The sequence below is a fragment of the Cygnus olor genome, chromosome Z (genome assembly GCF_009769625.2).
Source record: "Cygnus olor isolate bCygOlo1 chromosome Z, bCygOlo1.pri.v2, whole genome shotgun sequence".
Lineage (NCBI taxonomy): Eukaryota > Metazoa > Chordata > Aves > Anseriformes > Anatidae > Cygnus > Cygnus olor.
In genome coordinates, this window is record NC_049198.1 from 23,378,573 (window position 1) to 23,399,104 (window position 20,532).

Sequence of the window (20,532 nt, forward strand, 5' to 3'; positions counted from 1 at the left end):
GGGGGACACCTCGGCCCCCCCGCGAGCCCCAGGCCGGCGGCACCGGGTCCCGGGGGCCCGGCGGGCGGCGGCGACGGAGCAGCACCGCCCCTAGGCGCCGTCAGGCAGGGGGCGGCCGCCGGGCGGCTCGGAGGCGGGGCGGAGGCAACGGCGGCGGCGGGCAACGCGCAGCCCAGCACTGGGTCGGCGAGCGCGGCCGGGGGAAGAGGGGAACGGCTCGGCACGGCTCGGCACGGGACAGAACAGACGGGCTGCGGAGAGCGGAGCGACGCGGCGGCGGCTGCCCCGGAGAAGGGAGGGAGGCGCCGCCGCCGCCACTGCTGCTGCTGCTGCTGCTTCTGAGGTAAAGCGGAGCCGCCGCGCTCGCCTCACCTGCCGCTGCCCCGCCGGCAGCCCCGGCCGGGAGGGCGGCTCGGTGCGGAGCGGAGCGGAGCGGGGTGCCGCCGCCTCGCCCGCCCGTGTGGCCGTGCGGAAGGCGCCGAGCCCCGGCGGCGGCGGAGCTTCTCCCGGCGGCGGGGCCCGGCCCGGCGCTTCCTGCTTGGGCTCCGCCGGCGGTGCCGGGGCGCGGGGCGAGGCCGGCAGGCGGCGGCGGGGCCGGGATGCCCCCCGGCGGAGCGCTGCCGGCTCTCTCCCGGCGCGGCTCCGTCCCCGCCGCAGCCCCGAGCCCCTGGGGGTCCGGTGGGGAGCCCGGCCCCGCGTACGGCCGTAGTTGGAGCCGGCTTTTCGGAAGCGGCCTCGGCGCCCCCCCGCCCCCGCCCGCGTGGACGTGCAGCCCCTGTGAGGGGTTGGGAGCGGGACGTGCTCTGTGGTGCGGCCAAGTTAACGCGCTTCTTGGTTTGGACTTGTTCGGTTCAGAGATCCCACGGGCTTAAAAACTCCCTCTCTAAGGCTGGAAGTTGGTTAAAGGCTTAAATAACGAAGTGTTAGGAATACTTATATCACGGACCTCGCTGTCCTGCAGAAAATCGCGCTCCGGGGTGGTGCTTGCCTCGGCCATCTCCCCTCGGAGAGCGGCAGCATCGCACTTCAGGGACAGCCGAGGCTGGAGTTAAGAGAGTTACAGGTGTGCGGACACCTAGTGGGGAGAGCAGCCAGCCTCCCAGCCAGGTCCCCCGATGGCACGCAGGTTCCCGTTGCTTCAGTGCCGCCCGAAGTGCGGTACCTGAACTTCCATCGCCAAACCCCACAGTACCTGTGCAAGGGGAGTTACTGGAAGTCTTCGGAATAAGCATTAGAGGGATCACAAGTGCGAGAGGGGTGACGGTACTAGGAGCTGTGGTTATTAAATTCACTAATTTTAAAGAAAGTCTTCGCTGTCTTATCCAGGGGTGCAGGATCAGTAACAGCCACAAACGCCCCTCTGGTTGGGCTGGCAGTGGCGTGGGTTCACCCAGTAAAACCTTTTTTTCTTCTCAGTCCCCAAAGGAGTGCCAGTGTGAGGGGAAATGCTTGGGTACCAGTGGGGTTGGAGCCAGCCATCGTTTTTAGCAGGGGCAGAAGGAGGGGTAGAGGGGACGCTTTCACGTCCCCTTCCTTTACTACTTAAATCTACGTGAACCTCTTGCAACTTTCTGGTGAATGTCAAAGTTCATAGCTGTTGATATGCACAACATAAACCATTCTGTTGAGAGACCAGAATTCTGCCTGAAGTCGGGAATCTTTCATTGGGATCAAGCTCTTAGACAGTAAATAAAAAACAAATGAGCATTTGATTCTCTTACAATACTTCTTCCTCCTTTTCCATTCCACCCGCCAACTGGAAATCCAGTAATGCATCATCTCAAATGCAACAATGTTTCTTGCCTAAAGTGTTTGGTTTGTTTTTTCCCCTGTACTTAAGATGTCTCCGAGCTATTTATTTTAAGAGTAATCAGCTTAAATCAGTTTGACTCAAAATGTCTGAGGGTAGAGACTGTGTAAGTCCACTTGGAGTAAAGGGAGTCTGTTTATACAGAATCTTAACAGAGCAGAAAATGAAGAACTATCAAATAGGGCTGTTTGGAGACACTGCAGTGTTACCAGGCTGCTATGGAGAAATACCACTTGCTCATCCATCTGCTTTAGGGCTGTCTGCAAGGTTCTTGGGGTCTGAGTCACACTCCGTTCTGGGACTTCACAGGTATTGAGCATATAAAAAGGTACGCATGCCATAGGTCAGTCAGGAGACAGGATGTGGGGGACGCTGTACCAAGAGCGGTGCTGGGCAGTATGTACAGACCAGTGCTGCGGCTCTGCATCCCAGGGAGGATGGGTTTAGGGAAGCTTTGCTGCCAGCACTGCATTGAGTTGTTCTAGCGTGCAAGTAAATCACACCTTTTGTTCTCTCCGATCTAGGTTTTGAGTTATTTTTAAAGATACACTTCAAAACTGTCACAGACATTTTTTTACAGCATGACAAATTCTGCATTGTCAGATCAAGTGCAAGACGTACAAGTATTCATTTTAAATATCTGGACGTAAAGTTGCTATGATACATTTGATAATAAAAGATCAGAGGAGTAGGTCAAGTCAGTTAAATTATGCAGTGTTTAGAAGACTTATTTGGTTAGCAGCCAAAATGCCTGTAGGCAGTAGGAGTAAAATGAGTAGTTGTAGCAGAGCACTTGTTGAACCTTTCTTAAAAAGAATAAATATTTCGGAATATTTAATGTAGTAGAAGTAGTAATTTTCTAGCAGGTTTTGCTGTGCATTCTTGGTTTTGATTGGAAACATTTAGATTAGCCCCAACATTGAAATCCAAGTTGTGAGTGTCTTTTGTTTCCTTGCTCTATGAGAGGAACCCATGCTTTTGGAAAGACTTCTGTACAATTTAATTGATACTTGTGCTGTAGATTTGACATCGTTTTCCCCCCCTCCCTTTTTTTTTTCCTTTCCAGTTAATGTCTGTACACTTTCTTCTGGTAGAAAAGGCAAAATAAATATCAGGGAAATTCTCTTCATGTTAATTTTGGAGTCTGTGGTGCTTGGTAGTATGTGTGTTAAGGCACATAGTTTGGGTGTTCAGAAGTGGCTACAGAAATTTCTCTTTAAAATTTTGGTGGGAGCTGGATGCCTAGTTCTTATGGATAGATTGGAAAATTTTTTGAATACATACATGTGTGTAGGCTTTTTTTTAAATGAGAAGTCTAATTCAGACTCAGAATATTCTTTCCTACAGCAAAACTGGTTGCAGTGGATGATAAGGAAGTTCTTCAAGAACTTGCAAGACTTTCTTATGTGTTCTGTTACAAGAGATGTTGCGTAACAACCTGCAGGGAATTATATTTAGACCTGATGGACTGAAGAGGAGCCCCATACAAATTAGGGATCAAGCCGTGCACTGAAAAGCGAAGCCCATATACGTTCTTACAAGCGCTTTTTAGCTTTTTGAGTAGCGCTTTTCCAATGGCTTGATGACTGAGACGTTAGAGAAAACAGTGTGGAAAATTGCTGTCAGAGGTTCCCTATTCCAGCCCTGTCTACTCTTGTCCCTTTACAGTGTGCGAGTGCTACTTAAAAAAAAAATAAATAAATCAGCCTTCTGTGGCATTAGGTATACAGTATACAGTTAATATTTTACCTACTGGTATTACGTAGCCCCCTCAGGTCTTTTATTCAGCTGCAGTTTAGGAATTTCAATGCACTTTTGAATAGTTAGCACTTTCTGGTTCCCAGGGTAGTGTTTCGAGTTATGATTGGGCTTGACTTTTTAAGTAGATGAAAATGAGTAACAGTTGAAGTAATGTTTAGAAAACTTTCACTGTTCTATATGTCTTTAAACTACTGTTTTCTAAATTTATTTATTTTTTTTTTAATCATGTTTTCCCTTTATAGTCGGGCAACCTTGAGTCAAACGCTTAGGCCTGTAGTCTCTTGCCTGTAGTGTAATTTAAGCATACACCCTGATACCTTCCTCCTGCTAGTGCTGCTTAGGTGGTCTGGGTGTGCCCATTTCAGTTGCTGGTTGCTTTTTCAATGTTTTACTGTAAACACATTAAATAACATATGGATGGTGGGAGAGTGGAGAAGGCCCTCTTTTTTAAGAAGTATGGTGCCCATCCAGTAAAAGCATTTCAGACATTCTGTTTCTCTCGCATGTTACAAAAAGACCCCTCCCTCCGATAGCTTTTGGGGATACAGTTTTTGGGTTGGAGGTTGTTGCGTGGTTTCTGCATCGGCAGCAGGAGGTCGAGTACCCCAGCACTGGGTGCGTCAGCACTAATTGCAGTGAGCTCCACCTCTGTCCTGGCAGACCTTTTGTGGGCAGGGGTTGCGGCTGTGTGTCTTCGGGGAGATTACGAGTGAAACCTTCCTGCCAGGTTAGATACTGCCCTGGCAGGGATACCTCGAGGGCTTAGCCCTCTCGCTCTCAAAGAGTTCAGTAGCAATAAGCCACCGAGAAGGAAGCAGGCAATACGTAGCAGCATGCCTTGTATTGCAGGGATGAAAATTTGGTTCAAGTCATTAGCCATATCCTTTATGAAAGTGTGAGCATTAGCTGACAGATTTGTGTGTGTGTGTGAGGTTGCATTTTTTTGAGTGTTGTTCAGGGCTCTTTTGGGGGACACACAATCCCTGTCAGGGTTACAGAAAGCTTATAGCGTGAGCAGAATCTCAAGTTTGCAAGCATCAAGAGAACTTGAAATGACTATACAAGTTTTCTCTTCTCTTTACAGGAAGAGCATGCATGCAGAGTTCCGTGGCAGAATATTTAAGGTACGTGTGCAGTCTATGGCAAGTTCATTAGAAGAAGGTGTGACTGGCTACAACAATCAGCTGAACTTGAGTATGGAGACCCAGAATTGTCAGCAAGCTCAGAAAAGGAACTAACTGGAAGAATTCTGCTAGACATAGAAGAAGTGGAACACATTCTTCTGCAACAGACATTGACTTAGAATAAATGCATGAATTAAAAACATCAGTAGTGAAATGGTAGATCCTGGTGCTTTTTGATTCTCTGGTGGATTTTATTACTTAGACATTGCTATTGACATTTTTATTATCACATTTAGTACATCTTGAATCTACCTGTACATAAAAATAACTGGACAATTGCATTTTGATACTGTTTAGTAACACTTTTGAATGTTAAACCGTTTGCCAAGATGAGTGCTGAAGGATATCAATACAGAGCTCTGTATGACTACAAGAAAGAGCGAGAAGAAGACATTGACTTGCACTTAGGAGATATATTAACTGTGAATAAAGGTACCTTACTAGCGCTTGGATTCAGTGAAGGGGAAGAAGCCAAGCCTGAAGAGATTGGTTGGTTAAATGGCTTTAATGAAACCACAGGGGAGAGGGGGGATTTCCCAGGAACTTATGTAGAATACATTGGAAGAAAAAAAATATCTCCCCCAACTCCAAAGCCTCGTCCTCCTCGACCCCTTCCTGTCGCACCAAGTCCTGCAAAAGCTGAAGCAGAGAATGAGCAACAAGGTTAGTACTGTTCTCAGAAGGTGTGTGTGTGTGTGCGTCTTTCACATTTTTCAGATATTCTTGTTTCATTGCCTTATATGACTGTATATATGTGTGTACAGCATGTGCTGGTCAGGCTTTTATAGTGCCTGCCTCATTTCAGTCAATGAAGAATTATGCGTGCTTTTAACATTTAGCTCATATACTTTGTGGTCTCATGTGCTTTGCTTCAGTTACTGGTCGCTTCAGTGCCTTACTGTGAGCTACATCTTACAGGTGTAAAGGTGTACTTAAAATTCACAACTGCAAAGGCTTAAATGGAGAATGAGCAGATTACTGTTTATTTTATGTTTCCAAGAATCTGATGGACACATTTCCTTCAGCGGTTCATCAAACTCACTGCTAAGAAATTTTTTGGTGAATCTGGTGGTATAAATTGCACATGACTCTCTTGCCAACAGCAGAAGATTTGATAGGAACATACTGTTTATGTACTTTGTCACAGAGGTTTTCATGTGGCATTAAAAGTGAGAGTAGGTATTTAAAAATGAACAATAGAATGATGATAAAGAGAAATTCATATTTAATTTTGTCTGTTTCAGGGTAGGGCATGCAGTATTAAAATAGCACTTATATAAACAAAGGAAGTATCTTCTTTTGTTTAAACATAAATCGCATTCTAACCTACATTTGCAGCAGTATGTTGGACAGAGCACAGACAGAATTTGATTAGAATTCTCCTGTTAGCAGAAGAAAGACAAGAATTGGAAAAGCTGTAGATTTAAAAACAAAATGAAAAAGCCCTCATCAAAGTGATTTGTCTGCTTTATTGATTGACACTGAGATATTAGAGTTTTACGTATAAACAAGCCACGTGCAGCTTAGGGTGGATTTTATGTTGGCCTTTCACTTCTCAAAAATCTAGAGTGATTCATATTGCTTCAACATTTAATGCTTTAAATTCTCAGTATTTCTAGCCATAGAAAATACAAGTGACAGTATGTGGCTTATTCTCACAGTGACACCATGGTCCTGAATAGTATTGTCACTCCCTGCCTCCCTAAAAATGTTTGCAACATCACCTGTTACAATCTCGTATTCGGCTGTGTTGATAATCAACAGAGATAAGAGCAGAAATATAGAAAACTGTATGTGGCAACAAAGTGGAAACCTGGAAGAAGTGTTTCCGTATTGGTGGAGACTTAATAAGGAGTAGACCTGAACTGTTTAGCACAGCAATATCCTCAAACACTCAAGAATAGCTTGTAAGTGTATAATGCCTTCACTCTAACAATGGTGTATGTACACCCAGACAGGAGCCAGAAGGGTGTGTTTTGGCATTTTAGGTCATACTGTCCTCGAACCTTCAGCCTCTGGTCACACAAGTCTCATGGTTCCTCATTTGATTGCTTCGGAAAATGGGATATTTGCATTTGAAAGAGAACTTCTTCTTTGATAATTCCCCGATTTAGATATTAGCATGTGCTGATCAGATAAAGTTTGCTTTCTCACTTAACCCACCTGCTGAGGTGGTTGCCTCCATCGCATGTAGCTGCAGGATAACCATTGCTCTTTGTATAGACAGCTCAGCAGTGGCAGGTCATTTGGAGAGGCAGAGGGTGGAAGGAAAATCTGATTTCTTCACATGTGCCTGCTGCAGTGAGGTAACCATCACCTAAGGCTTTGATGCATTTAATGCACTTCCAGCAGTGCTTTGTAACTCGCCTGGGCTCTGTGCTCGTGCGTGCTTGGTGCTCCCATTCTCGGCTCCATGCTGTGAGCTGGCCACAGCACTGTGATGAGAAGTCCTGGTGTTAATCTCCATTTCTGAGCCTGCCTTGGGTTTGTGTTCATAACAGATGTTTCTGGAAACTTTGGCTGCTGGGAGTTGCTCCCCTGTGAAACCCTGCTGCAGGTTTTGGGGAGCTCTGCTGAAATATACCCTCTTCTGCTTCCATGGGATTAGACACTGCCCCAAGCCTCAGTGACTAGTTCTCTCCTAATCTCAATTTTATTGCCTCGAGAACAGAGTACTATTTACATGTGCTTATTCTTAATATTTTGGGACTGGGGGGATCTGAAACAAGAAAATGTGCTAATTTAACTGGGAATCTTAACCTCAGATAAAGCCTGCATGCATGATCCTGCCATGCTCCAACATTTTTAAGAATGAGTTTACAACCATGCATTTTTCTGATTAATATATATAAGTTCCCATACCTTTTTTGAATTTAAGATTCTGAACTCCATGTAAATGGCTAGGCATACTCGCTAATGCTTTAGCAACAGGGATTAGACCCTCCTCAACAAGAAGTAGGGAAAACATTGAAATTTGAACTCAAGATGGCTCAAGAGATAGGTATAATTATTTTTAAAATCATGTATTTAATTTTAAAATAATTTAAAAGAAATTGGGAACACTAATTTGAAGTGTCTTTTCACAGCTCTTTTTGTAGCAAAGAACTAAGGCAGAGAGTGCTTCAAATATTAGAACAAATATGAGAAGTGCATGGAGGGAATGTTATTAAAAATAAATAAAGAAGGTAGAATTTTTAATTGAGCAAAATAATACAAAAAATTATGTCTATGATGAAACCAGAGGTGCAGAAAAAAATATAGTTCAGTTAAAGACAAGAATAATATAGCAATGTACATCTGACTTTCAGGGTGCTGTGCTGTTTCTGCATATAAAATATGGTGCAGGGAATAGCGCAGTTAATATTGTCCAGCAGCCAATGTCACGGGCAGTGGGCCAAAAGATTCTTCCCAGGATGATACTTGTCTCTACACCCTGGGAGTGTATTTCAAATAAATTAATGCGTAGTATGAAACTTGCTTGACCAAATACAGTCAAGTTTATATTTTCAGTGCTTGATGATTTGAAACTGTTGTGTATCAAAATGACAAATTAATGGGGAACTGGAAACAGACTTCTTAAATGTATCTTAGTTATTTGTGATCTGTATACTTTTGTCAGTCTGTGAAGAGTCGATTCTGTACATACCTATGTGCGTATGTGGTGAATAAGAATATCAGAAGCTGAACTGGAGATTTTAAGAATTTATATTTAATTGTGCAAGTTCTTTTAATTTTACCATATGCATATATATTTTCAAAAGAAATTACTTTCTAATAATTTCATTAATCTCTAATACTTCGATATTTATTCTGAATGTTTTCTCCCAGTCTTTTCAAGTGTGGTCACCTGCTCACCAATGTTCAGATTCTTTTGTTTTAGATCAAACTTGCAATATTTAGGCAAAATGCTGCCAGTGTTCACAGTGCTGCAAGCACTCAGATGCAAGTAACTGCAGGCACCTAATCAAGCATGACATCAATGGGGCTGGTAACATGGGCAGAGCTGTTCGTCAGGTTTGTCTTATGCTATCAGTCTTAATTATAAATAGAAAGGTCTTTTAAATATTAGAAGCTAATTTGAAAGCAAATAAAACTACCAATAGTGTCAAATTCTGTTAACACATTAACTTACTTATTTTAACACCTAGGTCAAATCTTTCTCCAGATTTTTATTTTATGGATAACCCATTTAAATTGCTGGAACAAACTGATCAAACCAGAAGTGAGGATACCAGAAGGAAATTCTAGGACCATTGCATTTTTTGTCTGTCTTCCCCTTAAGTTTGTCAATGAAGAGGTAGATTTAGTCTGAATTTGTTTTTGTTGGTGGGTTGGGGTTTTTTTAATTGCGTCTGAAAAGATATGAAAATAAGGGGGCCCCAGGAAGTCTCTAGCACCTTTCAGTTTTAGGCTTGGTGCGGGTCAGAGCTACCAAAAGGCAGACTTAATTTGTATGGTTGGTGTGAGGGCCTCGGTGCCCCAGCATTTTCTCCCATGCTCCATCTCCCACCAAGGCAGGGTGAATGGCTGCCACTGGAGGGGTCAAGACGCTTCCAGCATGGAGACCCAGCGAAGGGTCATCTTCATGCTCTCCTCCAGAGCCCCTGAAGTTGATGTGACTGAGACTTGATATGACAAATTCTTCTTTTTATCTTGAATTTTTTTTTTACATTGCAGCTACATAGGGCTGATTTTTCTTACTTAGCCCCATTTCACACAACTCCTTTTGAAAAAGAAAAATGCATAATTTGTTCTGAGTCCAGCTGCGTTTTCTGAACTTTTATTCAGACTGATATGGCCGTGTACTTTGTTTCTTAGTGTTGTTTCTCTACCACATTTCTGAAAGCTGATTTTAAACAGGCTTTGGTGTATAAAGCCTTGATTAATTGACCAAAATACTTCCAGATTTCACTTGGAATGCTCAATTCTCACTTTTAAATGAAGGTTGGTTTGCAGAACGCAAAAGAGAGCTTCATGTGAAGTTTTTCTATTTTGATGTTTTGGAGCTTCCTGCAACTTCCTGTGGAGCTTAAAAGGGTTGTGTTTGCTGACACTTCATACCATTTGAGCTGTTTTAGAGCCTAAAAATAATCAGAAGCTCTTCCTTCTTATGATGAAACTATACCATAAATTTAAAACAAACAAACAAAAAAAACCAGCAGCCCTCTTTACTTTTCTCCTTGAACAGATACAGATCAGCGACTTAGACAAAGATAATGACGGAACATTTGGAAACTCTTTCCTTTCAAAGACCGGGTTATGCAATGTCTGACAAGGATCCAAACTGACAGAGAGCAGAAAACCGTTTGTGCATGGTTGAACTGAATATGCTGTAGAATTTGCTTCTGCATTTAATTTTGCTATAAAGCCAGTAGAGAGATTGAATTTCTGAAAATTATTTACATTTGTAAAGTAGGGGGACAATAGTAAGTGGAATGCAGTGAGCCTGGAGCCTCAGCTGGGAAGAGAAGAGTCATCTCTCCTGATTCAGGCACATGGAAAAAGGAAATTATGGGGTGAAGTGATGAGTCTCTATCTCATTTGGTAAATGTATTTGCCACTCAATCCAGAGTCCTCGGACTTTTTCTAAAAAGCCCAGTTAGAGAGCAAGCCTGTGTTTGGCTGGAGTCGTCAGAATGCCCTACGGTCACAAACTTTCAAAGCCGGTGAATTTTCACTTGCTGTGAGAAATAGGGCAAGTTCCTTTCAGAAAAACTCACCAGCTTTCTCATGGTCATGTTTCTCAGCATATGAGGCAAATTTCAAACTGCTAGATTGGTGCGTCTCAGAAAACAGAGCTCTCACCATCTGGTTTTACCACTAATGAAAACAAATATTTTGCAAGCTGTATTGAAGTGAGACAAAGCATTTTTATTTATTTTTTTTTTTTTAGTGGTAAGAGCAGGGTGATAGTAACCAAAATAGTTTTTGTGAGCACCACAGTGAGCCCAGAGCTGGAATTAAAAATGCTAGTTAGTGTTCACATTAACAGTGAGACCTGGGCAAGTTCATGGTTGATGCTTGGCCCCACCTGCTGGCAGAGGAGGAAAGAAGCAAGAGGAAGGAAGGAGCTTCACAACCACTGTCTTCCATGTTGTGTGGGAGAAAATGTTTTGTTTTACTTACCAATCGCTATTTCTGGAGAAAAATTATATGACTTAGGGCACACAGAAGCTCCTCATGTTCCTCAGGGATGACTTCAGATCTGAATAGGCTCGTGTGGCTGAAATGTTTTTTTTGTTTGTTTTTTTTTCCCCTTTTTCCCCAGCTGTATCAATTACTTTGAAAAATACTGCGTTTCCTCACATATTTTAAGAAACTGGAAGCAATACACTACTATTTTGTTGCTATAAGAAATTTATCTGTTTTGTATTACACTCATTTTGAAACACCTTTCTATAGTTACAAAAGGGGCATCGTGTTGAGAGTGGTTTTGCTGTAATTTCTTTAACCTTCTGTAATACAGATTCAGTATTTTAATACCTCTTGATGACGTGAATCTTCCTGGGGCAAGATACAAAACAAGGCAAAGGTGAAGTAGCCTACTCCTCTCAACTGGAATTATCTCAATCTGTTCTTTTAGCTATGATCCAGGAACATCTGAAAAAAAAAAAAACCCACTGCTTAGCAAATAGTTCTAACTCAGGTTTGCATATGATAACATCAGTTTGTTAGTTTCAGCAACACATGCTGCTATATATTTGCCAAGAATGGATCATTCTGCACCCCGAGCAAACAGCCATGCCCACTTAAATAGTTGTGTGATGCCATATACACATCCAGATTTTCTTGTGTGAAAGAACACAGGTGTTGTAACTACAGCTGGCTATGCGCTCTTTCACATCTGTGTCTTGCTCCAAAGCTACTTTCCATGATGAACATCCATGAAATCAATCTGAAGGCTACAATACAAAGAACTGCTTTATTTTAATAGCTAAGAATGATGAAGGGAATTACAGGATTTTAAAAAGGAATTCAACTGCAGAAAGATTTTAAGTCCTGAGAATAATTTGGTGAGACTCTAGGTACTTAAGAGAACTTAAAGAGAAAATTTGTTTTTTTTTTGAAGTAATAACTATGGTTAAAACTTAACTTCTGTTCGTAGTTTTAGCAAAGTATATGTCTAAAAACAATCCTACTTTGTATTTTCATCAGTGACAGTACTTATTTTTGTTTTTATTTTGTTTTGCTGTCTTGTTAGGTATGTGTTTCTTTTTTACACTTTGCTACAGAAATTTTCACATTCTTGAACGTTGCCTGGAGTCTCTTGGTAAAGCGTTGGCAGGTATAAATTTCTGTACTAACTTCACTGCTTTTTGTTCAGTCTTATCTGAATGCTGTATGCAACGGTCTAGGAGAGCAGCACTCAGACAGTACTCCTTATTTATATTCCATTTTTTAAAAAGGATGCACAGCTTACGTACAAGACAACATGTGAAAATGGTACATAGACTGACACCTCATTAGGTAATAAAGATCTAAAATCAAAAGTCCTCAGGACAGAGTTTCCAAAGCATGCTACTACCATGAGCTAGGGGAAGATGTGATTGCGTATGGTTTGTACTCTTCAAAATATCTCTTAGGACTATCTTGTACTTCAAAACTGCCGTGGCATGCTATGGCATGAAAGGTGGAAAAGGTCTTTAACAGTTCAGCTAGCAGTCGAACAATTTGCTTGTATAATTCACTGGATGCGTTCATATGTGTTTGGCATCATTTGCTGGGTTAGAGCGTTTCCCAGAGGCTGTCTGAGGTTGCTTTTTCAGTAGAGACCATGGATATCGAGGACAAGAAGGGAGATCTACCTTTTTTAGGTCTAAACATGCAGGTTTCCATCCATGCTGGCAGGTCACTCAGTAGTGTCCAGGATGGGAAGACGTTCCTGTAGCGGGCAGACCTGCTGAAGGAAGGCAGTTAGTTCTGTTCTGTGCCGTTCAGCTCTGGGCAACAGAGAAGCAAGGCTTAAACTAGACTGATTTTGTATTGTGTTACTCTATTTTGGAAGACCAGATGTGACGTTAACCCTTCCTACTATTCAATGCTTCCTTCTAAAAAAAGCATGCGCACTCAAAAATGTAAAGGTTCTGCCTGATATTCAGCTATTTCAGCTGAGCATATCAGGTTGATGTAGTTCATGAGTCTCTTTCTTGCTCCTCCTTTCCTGTAGGACTAGATATGTCTGATGCGGCATGTTCCAGCACTCCTGTGCCATAGCTAGATGGGAAAGGAGGGAGTGTAGTGCAAAGTGAGTTCTGTAGTCCAAGGAGGGAACCTACCTCCCAGGAGGCATGGCTGTATGAGGTTTACATGTCTTGTTTACAAATATAACAGTGAAATTTATTTGCTGAGGTACACGAGAAAACTTGAGTCATTGATTTCATCCTCAATGTCCTGATCCCACTTGGATAACATTTTGTAGAGGACTGATGAGTATGGAGGATTAGTCTTGGGGAAGGACTTCTAAACGGTATCGAACAGGGTAGACCCATGTTTCAAAGAGTATTATGCTTTCTTCTCAAATAGTCTGTGTCAAGGGCAGGGCTTTTAGTTTGTGAAGTTACTATTTCATCTCCAAGGCTTCTCTTCCTGAGCTGCTTTTGGCTGGAGGTAGACCAAAGCACTTTAATTAGGGAATTAATGAAAGAAACCACTAATTATACACAGTGATAGATAAGGTTGCACGGCTGTGTCTGGTTTCATTATCTTTCTACCCAGAAATATTCCAGAAATAAGCAGTTAAGGGCAAAGATTTGCAGTCCTTTTCCTACTTTCACATAGTGTGTAGCACCATGATGACACATTCCAGTCCTCTGTTGCTAATTCTTAATTTTTAATGTGCTGCGTTTGAATGGAGAAGTGAAAACGTCTGTTGTGCTTGCAGGTGTAGCCACGAATTGTTTCCTCACCGTGACACAGCTGCTTGGTGCAGGTGAGGACTGGCAGAGGCAATTGCAAAGCCTTCTGTGATTTCCTCTTTCCTCCTACTTGGTGGTGCACGCGTGAGGGGTCTCTAACCTGCCTTGGTCTGCAAAGAGCTGTAAGCCATTAGGATACGGGTGGGATGCAGCGAGGTGTGCTCCGCTCCCATGGTCTCCTGTGTCCGTGAAGCACAGGTCCCAGAGCTGTCTGTGTGTGGGTGATGTATAGGTCTTCTGTGATGGGTTGGTGCCATTTGGGAGCTCCACTGAAACATCAAGTTCTTGGCTTCGGATTTGGTTGCTCTGTGCCTCTTACTGTAACACTGTCTTTCATTCTTTGTTTCATATTTATTGCGTTATTTGCAATATACTCTTTCCCTTGAGAGAAACGTCAGAAAAAGTCATCCCTTGACATTTTGAAATGAGTTATCTTGGGTACTTTGGAGTTGAATCTGTACAGATGTTTGAGTATAATGTAGACTATATTCTTGCCAGTCCAAATCTATTCAGTTGTTCCAAAGCCAGAATAACATAGTTGCTCGTTAGCCTACATAAGCAATTTTCTTATGGAAAGAAAGATTTAGGGAGGCCTTTTGTTCCAGTGTAAGCCAGTTCTGAGAACAAAGGTCCCCACAGTCTGGCCTGTTCAACAGAGAAAGTGTTAAGGAACTCATATTCAAAGCAGTCAGTAGCAAAACTTTCATATCAAATATCTGGGGATAAAGGACCTCTGTTCGCTTAGTTAGGGGTCCACAGGGGCACAGGGGTATGAATTCTCTTTGCTCCGCTGAATTTATAATTTATTACTGTTGGTTGAAAGATCAATGTGCATTCCCCACCACTTTCATGCTTTTCTAACTTCCTCTTGGGTTCAGACTTAGTGCTGACAACTCCAAGACCCTTTTGTTAGCCTGTGTAAGCTGCAGTCTTATATGCAAAATCAGGGATTTTCACAATCCCATCAATATCAGGACACTTTTTTGTTTGTTTGTTTTGCTTTGTTATAGTAAGTCATGACTTTAACAGTATTTACTACAGGGCAACTAGCATGAAGTCCTGCTTCTTTCGACTGTGTTCTGGGTTTTGGGAGGATTCTGACTGTCCGATAGAGGAACATTTGGCACTCATCTGTTGTACATAACACTGATCACTGCTTGGGACTGTACTAGTCTCACAGAGCTAGTGAAAAGTCCCTTCTGTCCCTGATACTAAAACTTGCACTGAAAAGGGTAGCGCGTTGGGGTGCTTCCCCGGTGACTTAAGACACAGGACTTTGTGTTGCATGTGCAGTTCAGCAAAAAAGGGGAAGACAGTTACCAACTGTTGTGCTTTTTCTCCAGATGTTTCCTCTAAGACAAATATCTAGGGTTTTATTATGACACAGAAAGAACACACCAATAAGATGAGAATGGTTTGGTTTTTTTTTTCCTGTTCATTGTCTGTTTGATCTAAACAGCCAGTCAATCAAATGCTGTGGTAGATTGTCTGGTAGTTTAGATGTAACATGCCCATGCTTGTTAATGAGAGCTGTTCTCTTCTAAGCAGAGTATTAAAGAGTTTTATTCAAAATCCCTTTGGATGCAAAGTAAAAATAAGATTATTTTAAAGTACTGCTGTTCTTGTAAATATAGTACTTTTTATTTACTTAAAAGACTTATTCTTACAAGAAGCAGCAGGCTCCTACTCTACTTTCCCTTAAATTGGTGGCAAAACCAATTTTGACTTAAGAAAGCGCAGGGTCAGACCTACAGTCAGGGTTTAGTAGCAGTGGGACAAATCCCACAGTTCCTTCTCTCATTTCTCTTGGACAAAATTCCCATTGCCTTTAGGGTTTGGAGCACAAATGCTATAATTATTCTAGCTCTGTTCTGCAGAAATTCTCTTTTTTCAGTATACCAAATTGCATATAATATGAATGTGCATGGAATACGACACACTAAGCACTGCTGTAAAGAAGGACGTTCTCTGACTGTACATTCACGGATTGTGAAGAGATGGAACAGAAACACTGCTATGATCATCTTGTCTGAGCTCCTCCACTAACACAGGGCATGGAATTTTACTCGGTAGTTCCTGCATCAAGCTCATAACTTTTAGACGGTTTTAAGCATGTTTCTAACTTGTCCAGACTCCTCCCTTTAGTACATACTTAATGGAGGTGATATTACTTTTTAGCCATTTGTATGTCCATTATAAAAAGAGTTGCAAATTCAGTAGTAAAAATGTCTTAATTTGGGGGGAGGACAGGGGATGGACACTTCATAGTATTTGGTGATGACAGTGTAGAGATTTTTTTCACCAGGCTGTCTTCTTCCATTATATTCAGTCATCTTCCCTAACACAAGTGAAAAACTTGTTCCATGCTGCTTTGGCAAGGCTATTTTTTTCTCAGGGCTGCTTGTTTGGGTAACTAGTGTGACAGTAATGCGGGTTTCTTAAAAGTGACAAAATGGTATGGTGACATTTTTAATTCGATATCCTGTTATTGTAACAAATTATTACATTTAAGATAAATATGGAGGTTTATTACCATGGTGCATATGCATGTATACAGTGAATTGCACACTGTATGAGGAGATCGTTAAGATTGCAAAACTATGCATTTAAAACTTGCGTTTGTACCTGTAATTACAGCTTCTTACAGTGTGTGAAGTCTGATACTGTGTGAAATTTTTAATTGCATAGGTCCTTGACCCCTTTTCCCTCTCATGCTTGCTTTGCTCATTTTAGAGGTCTTCACTGGAAGAGAATTGCTTCATTCTGGTTGTTAGTTTGTGGTCTTAAGCCCCCTTTTCTTCACAGTATTCTCCTCTCTAGAAACAGATTTCTTCATTGCCTCGTGTGCTCGTTCCAGCGGTATTGCTGATAATACCTTCACAGAGCTTCACAAGTACTAAGTCACCTTCAAGACACTGTTGTGAGTAAAAGTAGCATCATAATTCCTGTGAGGAATAAGGCAGCCCAAAAATAAGGAGGAAAAAGTAACTACCATTTTAAGATTTTATTAAGGTTTTAAGTTTAGTCCTCTCATAATAGGGAGGTCATGTAGAAAAGCATTGCAAAAAGCTGATTCTGGGGACAGAACTCAAATAAAATTTTGGTTAAATGTTCATTAAGATAACTAAAACCAAGAACCAGAACTGTTTTAGGCTTGATAGTGTAAGGTTTCATTTGTCAAAACGAACAAGTACCATCTACTTGCTCCACCGCTGGCTTCAGCTGCCGAGTACTGGGAGTCTGCGAGGATTTCTTGCAGAGCAATCAAATTTTACTGGCGTACCTCTCCCTGCATCATCCAGCTTCACAAGCTGGAATCCAAGTATAAGCATCAAAAGCAAAAAAAAAATTGCTAGAATGTGAGTGCTCACATTGAACAGATGTGGTGACATTTAGTGGTGTCTCAATTTTTTCCTGATTCTGAGAATTTAAAGTTTCAAATTCTCAGCACTTCAGTGTAAATGTAGAGCATGTCTTGTAATTGAAATATGTGCATTAGAGCCATACACATTTTAAATACCTTTTGCTTTATATTTTTATGATGTATGTCCAGTAGTTTTGCTTTTTTCATTGTATTGTAGTTTTGATTAATGGAAACAATGTAGGAATTTTTCCAAATTATGCCAAGTTGTATGGGAAATTATAGTACTTGAAACCTAATACTACTTTTCTAATACCAGTCAATAACTTGAATACTTGAAAGATATTTTTGCAACCTTCGTTATTCTGCCATGCTGTAAACTGCAGCCTTATTTAATCAAGAAGTATGGCAATGCAACTTCATCCTGGTGTGACAAAGTTTTTTTCCTGGATAACTCTATTACTAGCAACATACATTAGATTTCTCTTTAGGGAAATACTAGTTTAGAAGGTGGAAATTAAGAGAGCGTCAATGCAGATGATAAATGAGTAATGCGGGAGGTAGGAAACGTATTCTTGACTGGTTGTTCATTAATTTACCAGACACACAAAAGACATGGAAAGAGTGTTCTGCTGTGGAGGAATCTGTGATGTGTTGTACAAGACCTCTACACCAAGATGGAAAAATTGAAAATATGCTTATTTCATAGGAAGTTGCCTGCACATCCTTTGTATTCTTATTTTTTCATATCTCGTGTGCCTTCTAGATAGTGATATGTAATCTGCAGGCCATTACATCTGTATGTACAAACAAGACACAGGACTGTGAAGAACCACTCCATTTGATCTTTGAAAACCAAGGGTGTATGAAAGCATGCTCCTATGAAAACCCCGTATTGCAAAAATTGTCTGTAGTGGGCTGTAGAGGTATTTGACAGATTACGTGCAAGTACATACATGTGTGTTTCATTATTTGATTGCCTTAGGAGACTGGTGTTTAAGTTGGCAGATCTACTTATTAAAAGCAAAGCTCATCGGTTGGCAGGATTACAGAATGCCAGAAGGAAAAAGAGACCAAATGCTGAGAGAGAAAGAGAGAACATGTAATGTGCATAAAGCATGGTGAAGCTATAAAGCAAGCAGGAAAAGTAGACTTCAATGTGGTTCCAATTTGTTCTATTGGGCTCAAGTTGATAGCCATTCAGAAGTAAAAGCATGAACTTTTCTCATTTTAGGACAAACTTAATATTTCAGAAAATCTAGAGTTTTCTGTCACGTTAAATGTGATTTGATCACCTGTTGTGGCCTGTCAGAAATCTTTAGTCCATGCTTACTATCTTGTTTCAAGTTTAAGAAGTGAAAAAAAAAAGGAAAAAGGCAGCTTCCTTTACAAAACACTGTCAGGTGATGGCATAAGTGGACAAATCAGCACCCAGGAAATTTGCTCTTAGTCTTGATTGGCTTGTTGTATGAATACAGTATTGACTCTCAGTATATATAAATTTCTGCCTGCAATTTTATGATATGTAACTTGCAGCTGTTTTGCAGGGGGGAAAAAAAAAACACCACCACCACCACCACCAAAAACCAATCTATACATAACTGTTTGGAATCCTCCAAGGTTTTGGAAACAGAAACCCAGCAAGTTGAATATATGTGCATCCAGAGGAGTCTACACCTATGGCTTCACACTTTCTCCCTCCAGTCAGGTCCCTTTGCAACCTCTGGCAGCACAGATAAGCGTATTCACCTAGTGCACCTAGTGCATTATTTTTTCCCGACTGAATGCCGTGAGAATACCCAGTCGCTTTGCTTTGTCTCCTAAGACTTCCCAGTTTGAGAACATTGTTTGAGATGTGAGAAGCTGACTGGTGGAAGGCTGACTGATGTACTGAAACGCAAGAAAAAGAGAAGCAGCAGGGCTAGCTCCCCTGAGAAATCAAGAAATATGCTGCCTAGAAAAAAAAAAGCAAAAAAAAAAAAAAAAGTGTTTCCCTTTAAACAAGACCTAGATTTAGACGATTGCTCAAGCTGATCTCTCTTAAAGAGGCTATTAATGGCACATTCATGGCACGTTTAGCATGAAATATTAGAACCCTATGGGAGGTGACGGGCTCCTGTGAAGGGATTCTTAGTCCTGCAGGAATTACGTACTTAGTGGTAGTAAGGCTTAGGTGAGTTATACCAGCTGTCTGCTGTATTTACTATTTTTGAGGAACTTTATCTTGTAGGTGCCTCAGTAAAGAAGATACCATGGCTGAGCTAATTATGATGCAAGTTTTTAGGGTTGTATACCCAAGTTTGGAAGGGTAAAACTAGAAGGAGGGATAAGTAGAGAGATGCTTGTTCTGATGTAGCTGGCAAGTACCCTCAAAAACAGGGAGTCATAAGCCTGTTAGAAAAATCAGGTCAGTTTAAAATGTATGCATTCCTCTTCCTTCTGTTCTCGACAGGGAACTAGTTTTCTGGAAGGATTCTCCATCTGGGAATCAAGTGAGCCATCCTTTTGCTTCTTGGCATGGCCAACATTTAAAAAAAAAAAAAAGAAAAAAAAAGAAAAAATCATTGATATTCTTTCCTTTAAAAATGTAAAATAAAAAGGGGAAGAGGTGTGTTTTTCTGTTTAGGGTCAAATAAAGGTAACTCTGGTTCTTTCTTTGGCAAGATGATGACAAAGGAATTCCTCTGGAGCCCAGTAACAGAAACAGACATGTAAGAGTTCCTTTTTATTTTTGTTACTTTTTTTTTTTTTTAACTTAGTAGGATAGCAGGAAAAAACCTGGGTATGCCTGGCCTTTTGGCAAAATAGTTCCCAGTGTTTGCTGGCCAGTGTGGAAGAAGGCATATTCCATCCATCCAAAAGTCTTTCAGCCTCACATACCTCCACCCTTTTCTTACTGAGTCATAGCTGGAGGACCCTTTGACATGTTTGATCACAGCTTGTGCAACTTAGGAATGTGTTTTTACTTTTTTATTGTACCCTACAATCAACATTCTGAAACAACTGAGTGTCTGTAGCTTTAAGTGCTCTCTGTGCCTATGTGAAAATGCGGATAGATGTATTGATAGTGCCATTATATTCTCAGATGTGGATGTGTTAGAAGAGCAGCTAACTTCATGGCCAGGATCAGGATGGTGGACAAACTTTTGTGTGTGTGTTTGACCCTTAGAAACACGGTATACTTGCAGCACTTAACTATACAGCATATTAGTGTAATGCTCATTTATATACTCGGTACTCCCCTAAGTTCAGAGACAGCATTAAGGCCTGATCCTGCCCCCCATGAAGTTTCTCTAGAGAAGATGGAGAATGTCCAGTAGCAGCAGCGAGGAAGGGAAGGGAAGCAGGGAGGTCAGAGTGCTGCTTTCTCACCTACAAGTCTTTGCGGAGGACATAAAAAGTGAGCTTCTGCCTCCCTGGTGTCTTCTCTGGAACAGCAGCTTTCATTTAAGCACGAGTTAAAAATCACAGGAGACATGTCAGCTTGTAACCAGATGCATT

The 20,532-nt window shown here is 41.5% G+C and overlaps 1 protein-coding gene across 1 annotated transcript in view; it reads left to right on the forward strand.

Annotated features, from left to right (window-relative positions):
- Nucleotides 1-177: 177 nt before the first annotated feature.
- The window catches only part of PIK3R1 (phosphoinositide-3-kinase regulatory subunit 1), a 45,961-nt gene continuing 25,606 nt past the window's right edge, over nucleotides 178-20,532 (forward strand). Inside the window, exons 1-2 of the mRNA XM_040541361.1 lie at nucleotides 178-343; nucleotides 4,656-5,418. Coding sequence (XP_040397295.1) covers nucleotides 5,085-5,418 — 334 coding nt within the window. The 5' untranslated portion in view covers nucleotides 178-343; nucleotides 4,656-5,084. The remainder of the gene's footprint in view (nucleotides 344-4,655; nucleotides 5,419-20,532) is intronic.